Below are 12,256 nucleotides of genomic sequence, written 5' to 3'. Positions count from 1 at the left end.
GAATACCTCCTCCATTATCATGCTCCCCTGATAATTTTTTGGAAATTTAAAATTTTTCAATTTCAGGAAATACCTCCTCGAGCTTCATGCTCCACTGATACTTTTTTGAAAATTTAAAATTTTTTAATTTCAGTGGATGCCTCCTCGATTTCCATGCTCTCATGATACTTTTTTGAAAATTTTGAATTTTTCAATTTCAGTGAATGCCTCCTCGCTTTTCATGCTCTCCTGATACTTTTTTGAAAATTTTGAATTTTTCAATTTCAGTGAATACCTCCTCGATTTTCATGGCGGGACAACACCCCCATTGCGTGTGGCGTCCTCCCTCTCTTGGGGTGCAGTACTACGCTGCCGCTGAGTTCACTCAAACCCCCAGAGCTGAGCCTCTACTTTAGTCAATCGTCTTTGATTGCACCAGTGTTCGCCACAACTCATTGACAATAGCCTGTCATCACGTTCCGTAATTTCTTTCAGAAAGTGAAGTGACAATTTCCCAAGAGTCTCCTTTCACCTGAAGTCCTCCGAAATTGGAGGAATCCTTCCAGTGCCTCGAGCTGTCATCGTATTTTCGGCTGCCAATCAACTCGCATGGATCACTCCCATATTTTCCACTAAAATTCAATTTTGGAGTTGCAAAATCACACGTGTCTGTCAAGGAGGTGGCGACACCGAGTATTTAACCTGCCCAGTCAAGTAAAAAATCTAATAAACTGATAAATCCAATTATGAAGAGAAACTTCTCGTGAAGTTCACCTCGGAATTTTCTCCCCAAAAACCCAAAAGACACCCAAACTCTCGAGAGCCTCTAATTTCGGCGGGAAGCTGTAAAAGTTCGAATTCGCAATCAAATTCGATTAATTTATTATTAGTCATCAATCCAATAAAAAAGTCTCAACAAGACAAAACAACAAAATAAAAATCCTCCATCAATTAAAATAATTAATAAATTTAAACAAAACGATTTTTAATGCAATAGAGAGAAAAGAAAGTCAGGGTAAAATTCACAGAGTACAGAAGATAAATGAAAATGGGAAACGCAAAGATAAAGCAGCACTACGAGACAGCGAAAAAGACTGGAATAATGAATTTGTCTCAGAGGAAGATGCTGGAGTTGCCAGCAAATCTCCAGATGTTGGTGCCAGTGCTGAGAACCCTGGACCTCTCCCAGAATATGTTTAAGGTGATTCCTGATGAGATCGGGATATACACGGTGATGAAGCAGCTGAACCTGAGTCAGAATAAGTTGAGGACATTACCAGATGCCATCGGTCTCCTGGTGAAGCTGGAGATCCTGAACGCCAGCTGTAACCTGATAAATTCGTTACCCGATTCCCTCTCCAATCTCTCCAACCTTAAACAGGTTAATCTGTCTCAGAATCACATCACAGAGTTTCCCCTGGTGTTCAGTGGACTCAAACACCTGGATATGCTGGACGTCTCCAAAAATAAGCTGACTGTGGTGCCAGATGGGGTGGCGGGTCTTCACGTCACTGAGTTAAATCTCAATCAGAATCAAGTGGCCGTCCTCTCGGAGAAGATCGCCGAGTGTCCCAGGCTGAAAATCCTCAGGCTCGCGGAGAACTGCCTCCAGCTGAACGCCATTCCTCCCAGAATTCTCAAGGACTCCAAGATATCTAACATAGCTCTCGAGGGGAACCTCTTCGAAAACAAACAGATTGCACATCTCGAGGGGTATGATCAGTATATGGAACGATTTACTGCTGTCAAGAAAAAAATGTTCTAATTTTTACGGAGAAGGAAACACATGGAGAAACATTTTAGAGGAAAATTTTGGAGGTCCAGTGGGAAAATGAGAGAATTCCAATTTTGTATTTTCGTTCAATTTCCATTGATCTCGGAAACTATTGGTTCTAAACGGAAATGTTAAAAGATCTTCTTTGTAGCAAATTTAGTCAGCTGCAAAAAAGTCCACTAATGTTTTTTATACGAATCCATAGTTCTAGCGGAAAAACGAAATTTATGAAATATGGTAAACCTTAATTGTTTCAATTTATGCTGAATTCTTTGCTAGGAAAGAGGAAAATACGATAAGAACTAAATTAGGACCAGCAATGAATTTTTCTGTGTTTCTGTCAATAATTCATGTTAATACGGGAAAAAGATTTGTCAGCAATTCCCTTCGTACTTTGTGTCGTTTCCTCAAATTTTTCACTGCATTCGAATTTTCATCGGAAATTCTTCTCCGTAATGACGAATCCTCTCGATTGTGTTCAGTTGGGAGCTATTGAGATTTTTTTCTCCGAATATATGTGGTTATTGTAATAGACCATTTGTACCTGCACCTTTACGATTTTCTATGACTTCGGACGAAAGATTAATAGGAGATAGTTTTCTGTATTAATTGTGAATATTAATGATGTATTTAAAAGTTGAGGAGATTGAGAATTAAATAAAATTTGTGGAAATTCATTTTTTGCCCTGAAATTCATTGAATACTCAGAGAATTTCTTTTCATGATATCAGCTTCATTTTGCTTAATAATTTTAATAATAATTAAAAAATATAGAGCATTTCTCTGATTCTTTTCTTTAAAGGAAAAACCAAAATAAACTTGAGAACTATTAAATTTCAGAACGAAAAAAACCCGTAACGAACCATAAAGGGGAATCACATCTATGACCTAAGATCTTTCTCAAAGTACCTTCAAAAAACACAAAAAATATCGCATCTGCAAGAAAAACAAGAATATTTCTAATTTTCGAAAATACATATTTTCGCGTGAATTCTGCAACGCCGTACCTGACCCTCCGACATAGTCTCTGTTTCGACTGGTGTAGTTGAGTGACGATCAGCATGGCGCCGGCCGTCATTCGAATTCTCTTCTGCCACCTGAAATAACCTCAACCCGAAGGTTTTCCTGGAGCCCCCTGACCCTCCACCAGCGACCAACCACCTCCCGGTACCTCTCAAAAAAATTTCACCTCCAAGTCTTCGAGAAAGTCGGAGAAATTGTCACCCATAAAATTTCAATTGCCGCGCAATTTTTTGTGCATTGAAGATGCATGTGTCGGTGTGAGTGTTCTGAGTAGAACCGTAGCGGGGCACTGTGCGTGGTCGTTGCGAATGGCCGACGAGAAAAACCGAGGAAGGATGGAGGATAACAATCAAGGCTGATTCAGTGGGCGAAAAAGCCGAGGTAAGTACCTCAACTATTTTATTATCACATTATCCCGCGATTTTTCCTCTCGAGGGGTGTTTGTGGGCCCTCAGAGGTTCGAGGGTATCCTGAGGATGGAAATTCTCGGGTCGGGGGTTGCAAATATCTCTCGCGTTGTGGTATCGCCAGCTCTGGTGCCTCGTCCAATCATCGAGAAATTCATCGCAAGGTTGAGGTCTTCCCTTAATTTATTTGTTTATTAATTTTTTTGTCTGTTTACTTGCTTTTGTGGGGATGGGGCTCTTGGTTGAGATGGGGCATTTGTTTGGGGTTTTCCGGGGAGAGGGATTGACTGCTTCTGTTGGGGGACTGGTTTTTAATGAGATGCCGATCATATGGGTGCAGCCTCCACGATTTTTCTCCTCGAGAACTCAACAGTCCCTGGTGGAGGGCACAGACGATTTTTATGGCTTCCTGGGGGTCGTGGGGCCGGGGGTCGGCGGGGAACCCGGTGCGGGGGCTTGGGGATGGGGTTTAGCTTCTTTTTTTGTCGAGTGAACATGTCGGGTTATGGTGGAATGGGATTTGTTAGGTGGGTTGGGGAATTGGCGTTTTGTTTTTTTTTCGAGGGTTTTCGACGGGGTGGGAATGAACAGGTGTTACCGGGGTCAATACTAGGATTTTGGGACAGTTTTCGATGTGAGACGTTCTGATGAATTTTTGGTCTTGAGGTCGGGGGCTTACAATTTGCTGGGGAGATATTTTTGATTCTCCGCTCGTTCTTCAGGGCTTTGTGCTTTAGCGGTATTGATTTGGGTTATTCTTGGGCAATTACACAATCTTACGGTCCAGTCTGTTATTGTCAGGTCGACGACAAGAAATTGTATGGTCCAGGGAAATTTATACAGAGGTTTTAAGAGGAAAAAATAAAAAGACGGTTTACCTCAATTCCTCCCACTTTGTGGAAATTCTGTAGAAATTTGTTAGAGAGAATGAGTCTATGTACTTTCAATCTACTTAACATTAAGAAATTGTTAAAAAACAATTAACTAAAAGTACTCTAGGTGCTTTTCCTTTTCGTAATTTCCACCAATTTTTTCAATTCAACTTCATTCAGTGATATTCCAATATTGTTAAATTCCTGTATTTATTCATTACATGTTCTCATTTTTTCCACCTTGTCGCGTATTCTCCATCTCTCATTCTATAAATTTCTCTAAAACAGTTGAAATTTTCTAATTAACCAGAGATATAAATTATGTTCAGCAGTCGGGCTTGAAGATGTCTGAGCCAGAGGAGAGTCCGGCTGTGCCGGATAGTACCACCAGGGAGCAACGCCTTGGTTTCTCCCACGGTGAGGATGTCCTATTGCAGCATAAAGATGGAAAATACTACCTTGGTACAATCGTCGAGGTCGATTTGTCCCGTGATAGATGTCTTGTTAAATTTCTCGACAACACATCAGCCTGGTCGACAGCCAAGGAGCTCACCAAGCTCGCTATGCCAGATACCGACGTTATGTGTGTACTGTGTAAAAAATCACAGCCAAAATGTGATAATGATATTCTCGTTTGCGACAAGTGTGGCAGGGGCTACCACCAGCTGTGTCATCAGCCTCACGTCTCCAAGGAAGACGCATCACCAGATTCTCACTGGATGTGCAAGAGGTGCGTTGATTGTCAGCCGAGGGTGCGGGAGCCTGAAAATCCCAAGAATTCGATGATCAAGGCGAATATCCGGAAGGTCTGCAGTGGAAGGGATCAGCCAGAGCCACCACCTCAGGATCTCACGAAATTACCTTACGATCCTGCAATGCTTACCTGGGATGCACATCATAGAGTCAATGCTGAGCAGATTTACTGCTACTGTGGACTCAATGGTGAGTGGTATACTCAAATGTTGCAGTGTGCCAGATGTAAGATGTGGTTTCATGAGAAATGCGTTAGCTGTCTCACTCATCCACTCTACAGTGGTGACAGGTTCTACGTTTTTGTATGCTCTACCTGCAATTATGGAAACGAATTCGTTCGTCGACTTGAGCTCAAGTGGGTGGATCTCGTGCACCTGATGCTGTACAATCTCACTGTTTACAATGCCAAGAAATATTATGATCTTGACACTGTTATCATACCATATGCCATGGAGAACTGGAACTCGTTGCAACTACCTCCTAATGTAAGTTCATTTAATTGTCTCAAACGTTTTTATGAATATATTTCCAAAGTATCTAAAGACGATAACGAAGTTTTTGTCAGAATTTTTTTTCGTAGAATCGATTGGACACTACAAATAAAAATTCTTACAAAAATTTGGCTATCTCTGCTATACTCAGAAATACTCTGGAGTTTCCATTGATTAATTATTGAGATTATTGGTTCTTTCATCCCTTCAGAATCAAATTGCATTGTTTTATTTTTTCGAAGATTTTCGAAGCCACTGCAGCAACACGTCGTCAATCAATTCTTCAAATTCTCTGCAACAACAGGAACAGATTTAAATGTGGTCGTGAAATAAAGAAACGTACAACGATATGGGGTCTCAGGGTTAGATTGCCACCGCCATGTCCAGTTGTCAATTTGCCATCAACTGGGCTCGTTGATGATTCAGTCTTGAGGAGGTGTTGGGGTGGAAATAAAAGACTGCAGTATCTTCTACCACCAGAAAGGTGAATTTAAATCAAAGACTATTGATGAGTGGGCGAATCCTGAAGTAAATAATTCTAAGAAACTATTGAATTTCTTTATTAGCGTACATGAAAAATAGTTTTTAAAGATGTATTTGCACAAGTCTGTGGATTGCTATTTCGAGAATTAAAGACAGTCAGCACCTTTGAACAATTTTTGAAGACTCAGGTAGATTCAGTGTAAGCAAGAAAAAATGTATAAATTTATTTGCGAATTGAGAAGTGTATATGTAGGATTATTTGCGCGATTCCTCACAGTGTATTCCCTTGATATAGTATATTACTTACTTTTTTTTAACTATATTAATTTTACTTGAAATAAATAAAATGCTTGATTATGTAAGATTAGCTTAGATGCTTGTTAATTCGCCAATTCTTATGGAGTGAATGAAATTATCTGTAGCTAGAAGAAATCAAGGACAAAGTTGATATTTTTTCTCGTTGTGCCTAATATACAAGGTTCAGGCGAATTAAACTGATGGAAACAGGAGAGAATCTATTGCAAGTGCGACAGAAGTGAATCTTATTATTTTCCATTGACTTGCAAAGTTATGTAATGTTTTATTAAATTGTCTTGTTTTAGTTCGATAACAATGGCAGAATGTACAAAGCCACCAAGTCCAATGAAGCAGAGCCCTGAGAACGTTGAGATTTCAGTTAATCCATCGGACTTAGTGATGCGAGGTACTGTTTTCCAAAATACTGAGGCTGACCAGAGTACGTGTCCAAGTCCAAACTCTCAGGAACCATCTACACAGTCACTGCGTGACAGGTTCGTTTGATTCAATTGTTTTATTTTTCTTTGACCTTTTCAAGTGATATAACATTTTTAATGTTGCCAAAATTTTGGTCAACTCATCTCAGATTGATTTAAAACCTTGAAAGCTTATTACTTAAACTCATACAGACTTTTTCAAAAATAAAACAAATTGATTATAATTCCCTCCAAAATTTATCACTAATTCAATTGTTATGCAAAAAGGTTGGGCCATGAACATTTTAATGTTGCAATTTTTAAAATTAAATGATGTGCTTCAAATTCTATCACCTGATTCTTTTATTTGTTAAAAAAAAATATTGAATGGTTTTTTTTTAACTGCAGATATCACTTGTATTATCTTGATTTTATGTTGATTAAACAAAACAGAGAGGAAAAAATAAACAAGCCACTCGCTCTCACCATCGAAAATATTTTGATGCTAGGTACAGTGGTGGTGGATTTGTTAAAAAGTCGTTCCCCTTTCCAAAATTAAGTTTGCAACGACGAAGAAGATTGATGGCACTCGGCAGTTCTCGTGAAAGAATGCTGAGGAAACACAAGAAACGGGAAAAAGGCTGTGTTGATACTGCCAAGGCGCAGGGTGTGAGGGAAGCCAGATACAGGAAGGCGAGGAAACTTCTCAAAAATGCAATCGCGAAGGTATTCCATAATTTCAATTCCAATAATGCAAATTGCATGAGATATTCGCAACACGGAGCTATAAAAATCGAAATAATACGAAAGGACCATTGATTATCTGTTTTGATTAAAAAATGAAATGACCCAAAAATAAAATGGCCCAGTATGTATTTGAGGAGATACCAGAATAAACATCAGTGCTTACGTCAATCTCGTTGAAATTTAGCTCAATTAAAATCTGACAATGACATGGATTGAAATCCGCTATTCGGCAGTTGAAAACAGTTGGTTCGCACAGTTTTAAACCTACGTGGAAAAAATGTTTTATTTTCAGGGACTCAATCCTATTTTTTAGAAGTTGACTCCTATATTTTTTATTTTTAATAATTAATTTCTGATTAATTAATTCATTGAGAAATCAAAGTGCAATGTCCTAAAAATCAGACAACTGTTCCCCTCAATTTCATAGATTTTTTAATTGAAAACAAGAAAAGAATTCCCTTAATTCCAAAATTCCTCAAAAATCGTGGATGAGCTCTTGAGAATGAAAATATTGATTTGTGCCCCTAAATTATTAGTTCCAGAGTACCGACGGTAGTGGCCGTGCGGTTAGAGTGCTGGACTAGCATGCCAAGGATCCGGGTTCGATCCCGGGCACCGGCGGTCAAAAATATATAGCGCTCTGATCTCACGGTTTCACTGCCGAGCGGTAGTCCTGTCAAAAGGACAACTGTACAGGGCAGGTTTTTCCCTCAGATGAGGTTTTCCCTCCCTTTCAGCAAATGCGGTACAAGGGGTTGGGGGTTGGGGGGTGGGAAGGGAACAAATCGTAAAAACCCGAAAGGGTATACGAGTGAAAGAAAAAATTTTTTTTTTATTAGTTCCAGAGTCAAACCTAAACCACGCGCAGCTTTAATACTTTCTGGAAAATCCCCTTATCCGTCGACTATTCAAAAATAATTTTTCCAAAAAAATCATCATTTATATGTAATTCCCTACAAATTCTCCAGAGTAAAACAAGATCTCCAGAGGTGTCCGACCTGCCTCCAACCCCTCCCACGTCAGTGTCAGGACCACCAACGCCCCCAGCAACGACCTCAGCGATGAGTGAGCTGTCAGTGCCAAGTTCGGTTGACCTGATGCACCCGCTGCCCCCCTCGACCCCAGCAGACACCAGCGGAGACGAGACAAGCTCTCGCGGCACCTTAGATTCATTCATCCCCCCTCCAAAGGACTTCGAGGGCAAAAACAACCCCTTCCGAAACCTGAGTGATCTCCTTGGGACGCCTTGTACACCAGGCCAGAGCACCTCCAGCACTCCTTTACCCTATAGTCAACCTCCCATCACACTACCCCTTCCCCTGACCCCAGTGATATCCCAACCTCCAATAGTCAGGCCTGCAAAGCGTCAATTATCAGAAAAGGACATAATAATCGATAGAAATGGACAGGTAAAGAGAAGAAGACAGCATCGTCGAGGTCGTCCACCCCAGCAGCCCCAACAGCAACAGTTCCCGACGACTGCCAGCAAAACAGCTGCAATTCTGCCAGCGCGCAGTAACGAGGTCAAGGGGGACTTCGTCAGGAATCTCAGAAGTTCCTTCAACACCTCCTCCAGCAGCACCAATAGCCAAATACCCAATTGTGTGGATTATGCTCTCAATGGGCGAAGGCTGCGACAACGACAGACAAATGAGAAACTTCTTCCGCCTGACAGTCAGGCCAAAAGAAATGCACCAACATCTCCAAAATGCTCACCTGTCAAACAGAGCGCTCCGGATATATCCATGGATGATCTCAAATCCTCTGTCAACATGTACTTTGGTGCTGCCAACAGAATAGCCTCTGGAGAGAAGTTCGTCGTCAGGGCGAAGAGAATTGGCCCTCAGGGACAGCTACAGTATCTTATTGAGTGGGAAGGGCCTAAAACATAACGGTAATTTTTTTCGTTATTATTGGGATTTTGGAGACTGTCAATTGTGGGAGATTTTTTTTTTTTTTTTGGAACTTTGCACTGCCCGTTTCAGGAGGGGAGGATGGAATTGATGGTGGAATTTTTAGGAGGCGAGCCCTCAGTCCTGAATTTAACCAGCATCTCAGAATACTGAAAATAATTTCTGTAAGCAATGGAAATTATTTTTGGGACGATTACGCCGTCCACGTTTGCTGAATCGTATCGTTTGTGAATATAATGTAGGGATACGAGGGTCTGGTGAATCAGTGAATGTGTACCGCGTTTCTTTGTCTGGGGAATGAGACAAATTATTGCACTCTAACTGGAGTAGAAAATCATAGAAAGGTTTAGGAATTCTTTGGGTTTTTTCAAGGGATGAGAGGAACTGGTCCAGTCATTGGCACTGACTTGGACAACGCACTGGGGATATTTTTGGATAATTTAGACACAAGATTTATTGATACGAATGCAGAATTCCCTGCGACACTTATTTTTTCAATGGCAATATGAGATGAAATAATATTAGGTGTAGTTCAACTGCAACTGCGTCTCTCTTGGTGTTCTCGAGGTCTCACTACAGAATCTTTTCCGGAGAGTCTTGGAGAAATGTCTTCGGGGAATCCAGTGGGAGAAGCTGCTGTGGCCTTGCTCACTACACAGCTTAAAAAATTGTACTGAATTTTCTGAAGAACTGCCCCGAGTCCGTAGTGAGACAATACTGATTTTTTACTAGTAGATAAATTAAAATTTTAGATTTGCCATGAACTTATCAATTTTCTTAGATCTCTGTCGTCTAGCTCAATTTAAATTTACTACTTCTCTGGAAATTCTCATAATTCGAAGACATGATAAATTCAGTAACAATTTTTTAACGGTGTACAAGACTAAAAACTCAAGAGAATAATACTTACCTGTCTCAGAATCACTTCGAATATACAGATGGACGATACTTTCATTTAATCCGATCAGAAACTAATGTAGAATTGTCCTCTTGGAACGTAGAATTGTCCGATAACGAAATTACTCACCTGACAATTAAGGATTATCAAGTCGGTGGTGACAAGAGCTTATTAGAAAATTAAAAAAAAAATATTTCTACGTGCGAATGGTGTAAATTGAGTTTTGTTACGATATTTCCCATTCATGACAAGAATTAAATCCATGATTAAACGACTTCATTTATCAAAACTGTTGGATTATTTACAATAATTTTGATAACAACAGCCTCTGAATTCTCAACACTGGGAATCTTTATTCAATATTAGGTGAAATTTCTCGGTCAATTTCTCATTACTCTGAACAAATATTGAGAATTCAGATGAATTGTTGTCTGAATGTTACAATTCGTCTTGAATGTTAAAATTCTATTGACTATGCGAGAAATATTATAAGGAAATTTGATGCGAATTGATCAATAGTTTCAAGAGTAATTTTCTAATTATCCGCTCTGATAACAACAAGTATTGCAAAGAACCCATTGCACATCTCGACGTTTGTATTAATCGTTCATTCGAATTTTATTGAGCATTTAGGTGATATTCGAAACGACAAGAAATGGACACTGCCAAACTCCTAATTTATGTAAAACTGAATATTTAAATACTGCTTTGCTATTATTTTATGTTAGCCTTTGTCACATCAAAGGAATCTCGTTATACTATCATTTGTGTTCGAAAAAAAAAAATCAATTTCCACGTGACGTGGAAATGGCACGTATAAATTGTGTTCGTATTGAATTATTCATGAAAAAAATCGTTCCGATTTTATGATTATTTTTAAATCTCGTTGGGCACAAGTTATCGTAAAATGACGGTATCAATTGTGTAGCATTTCAATTACGAGAAATCAACTTTTATTATCAATCAAACAGGAGTACACAGAGAAAAAAGTTTCTTGGTTCTAAAAAATTGTTTACTCTTTGACGAATTGATTTTGTAGAATTGAGAAACTTATTTTTTAATAGAAGGAAGTTGTTTTTACCATCGAAATCCATTTTCTCTGAGTGTAAAAGATTTATAAAATTCAATGAAATTAGGAGAAAATTACTGCCAGTATCGTATGTAAATATTTCCAATTTTTATCGACTAAATATGGTAAATGTACGAAGTAACATGTTTGTGAGGATAATCGTGATTAACGTGTGAAAAAAATGAGATGATGGAAATAGTGTGTGTGAGAGTGAAAGCTCAAGCGCTTCCAGTGGACACGTCGGCTGTTGGATCCCCAAAATGCCCACCGAAAATATTTTCCAAAAATGTTAAAATTGTAAATGTGTTGTCCTCAATGCATAATGATCGTTCAATGAAAAGTTTATCCTGTAATCATCATTAATATCACTATTTAATTTATGATTGAATAAACGGTAAATAACTGAGTTTATTTTTCACCCCAGTCGATGTATCAATGGGTTCGAAATTATTTTGCTGACCAAAAAGTTAATGTCGAATAATTGTGAAAAATTGATAAATCCACCATTGAAGTATCGATTGATTCGCGTGTATTGGTAGCCAACCCCTTAATGTGATGTGATCTACAATTAATGTAATGAGAGGAATGGTCCACTGTGAGAATGGATGGTTGAACGAGGAAGTGAATGGTATCATCACTTTTATGTTTATACTATTGACGAATCAGTTTTACTCGTATTTGTAATTAAAGATAAGATTTATTATTAATTTTCTTTATTCGAGGAGCTCTGCTTCGTATCTTCAATGTTGTTCTGTTCAGCTTGGGCTAAAGAGACTGATAAATAGATCCTTGTCATTTTTCATTCAATTTCATTGTCTCATTTATCATAATTTTATCCTTTAGCTAAATCATTCCTTTATAGAGAATTTGATTTATTTTCGATAATCGTTGGAGCAGCGATCGTCGTTCGCGTGTATATATCATTCGTTAATTATTTCGATTTAATGATTTGCCAGTTGGAGGATTCGCGAGTGGAGAGTGATATGTGGCTCGAGGATGAATGCTTTTTTTTCGTTTTTTAGAGGATCGCAGGCGGTATTTGTAGATGATTACTGTTTACGTTATTAGTTTTTCATGTACTCTCACACTTTTCAATTTATTACGTACCAGTTTTCCAAGTGACACCAACGGCTA

At 38.9% G+C, this 12,256-nt stretch overlaps 2 protein-coding genes across 4 annotated transcripts; both read left to right on the top strand.

Annotated features, from left to right (window-relative positions):
* The first annotated feature begins 409 nt into the window (after positions 1-409).
* On the top strand, positions 410-2,430 carry LOC105264810 (leucine-rich repeat-containing protein 57). Its single transcript, XM_011301947.1, has one exon. The coding sequence runs from the start codon at positions 1,022-1,024 to the stop codon at positions 1,742-1,744; it is 723 nt and encodes a 240-aa protein (XP_011300249.1). The 5' UTR covers positions 410-1,021; the 3' UTR covers positions 1,745-2,430.
* A 416-nt stretch (positions 2,431-2,846) lies between these two features.
* Positions 2,847-11,929, top strand: Pcl (polycomb protein Pcl). Of its 3 annotated transcripts, none has more exons than XM_011301944.1 (6): positions 2,847-3,157; positions 4,388-5,293; positions 5,542-5,783; positions 6,385-6,573; positions 7,005-7,221; positions 8,211-11,929. In XM_011301944.1, exons 2-6 carry the CDS (start codon positions 4,400-4,402, stop codon positions 9,132-9,134), a joined length of 2,466 nt encoding a protein of 821 aa, XP_011300246.1. In that variant the 5' UTR covers positions 2,847-3,157; positions 4,388-4,399; the 3' UTR covers positions 9,135-11,929. The 3 variants fall into 3 exon arrangements, with proteins under 3 accessions (XP_011300246.1, XP_011300248.1, XP_011300247.1); XM_011301946.1 differs by having other exon boundaries at positions 4,385-5,293; positions 7,011-7,221; XM_011301945.1 differs by lacking the exon at positions 2,847-3,157 and adding an exon at positions 3,324-3,347.
* The last annotated feature ends 327 nt before the right edge of the window (positions 11,930-12,256 follow it).

Source organism: Fopius arisanus, unplaced genomic scaffold (assembly GCF_000806365.1).
Source record: "Fopius arisanus strain USDA-PBARC FA_bdor unplaced genomic scaffold, ASM80636v1 scaffold00025, whole genome shotgun sequence".
NCBI lineage: Eukaryota > Metazoa > Arthropoda > Insecta > Hymenoptera > Braconidae > Fopius > Fopius arisanus.
Note: the sequence above shows the minus strand (reverse complement) of the source record. Positions and strands in the feature narration are given on the sequence as shown.

Bases quoted from the DNA above. Each gene is read 5' to 3' on its own strand.
- Pcl (XM_011301944.1), top strand. From the start codon at position 4,400: ATGTCTGAGCCAGAGGAGAGTCCGGCTGTGCCGGATAGTACCACCAGG. The intron at 6,574-7,004 runs GTTCGTTTGATT...TTTTGATGCTAG, and splicing joins ACACAGTCACTGCGTGACAG to GTACAGTGGTGGTGGATTTG. The intron at 7,222-8,210 runs GTATTCCATAAT...CAAATTCTCCAG, and splicing joins TCAAAAATGCAATCGCGAAG to AGTAAAACAAGATCTCCAGA.
- LOC105264810 (XM_011301947.1), top strand. From the start codon at position 1,022: ATGAAAATGGGAAACGCAAAGATAAAGCAGCACTACGAGACAGCGAAA.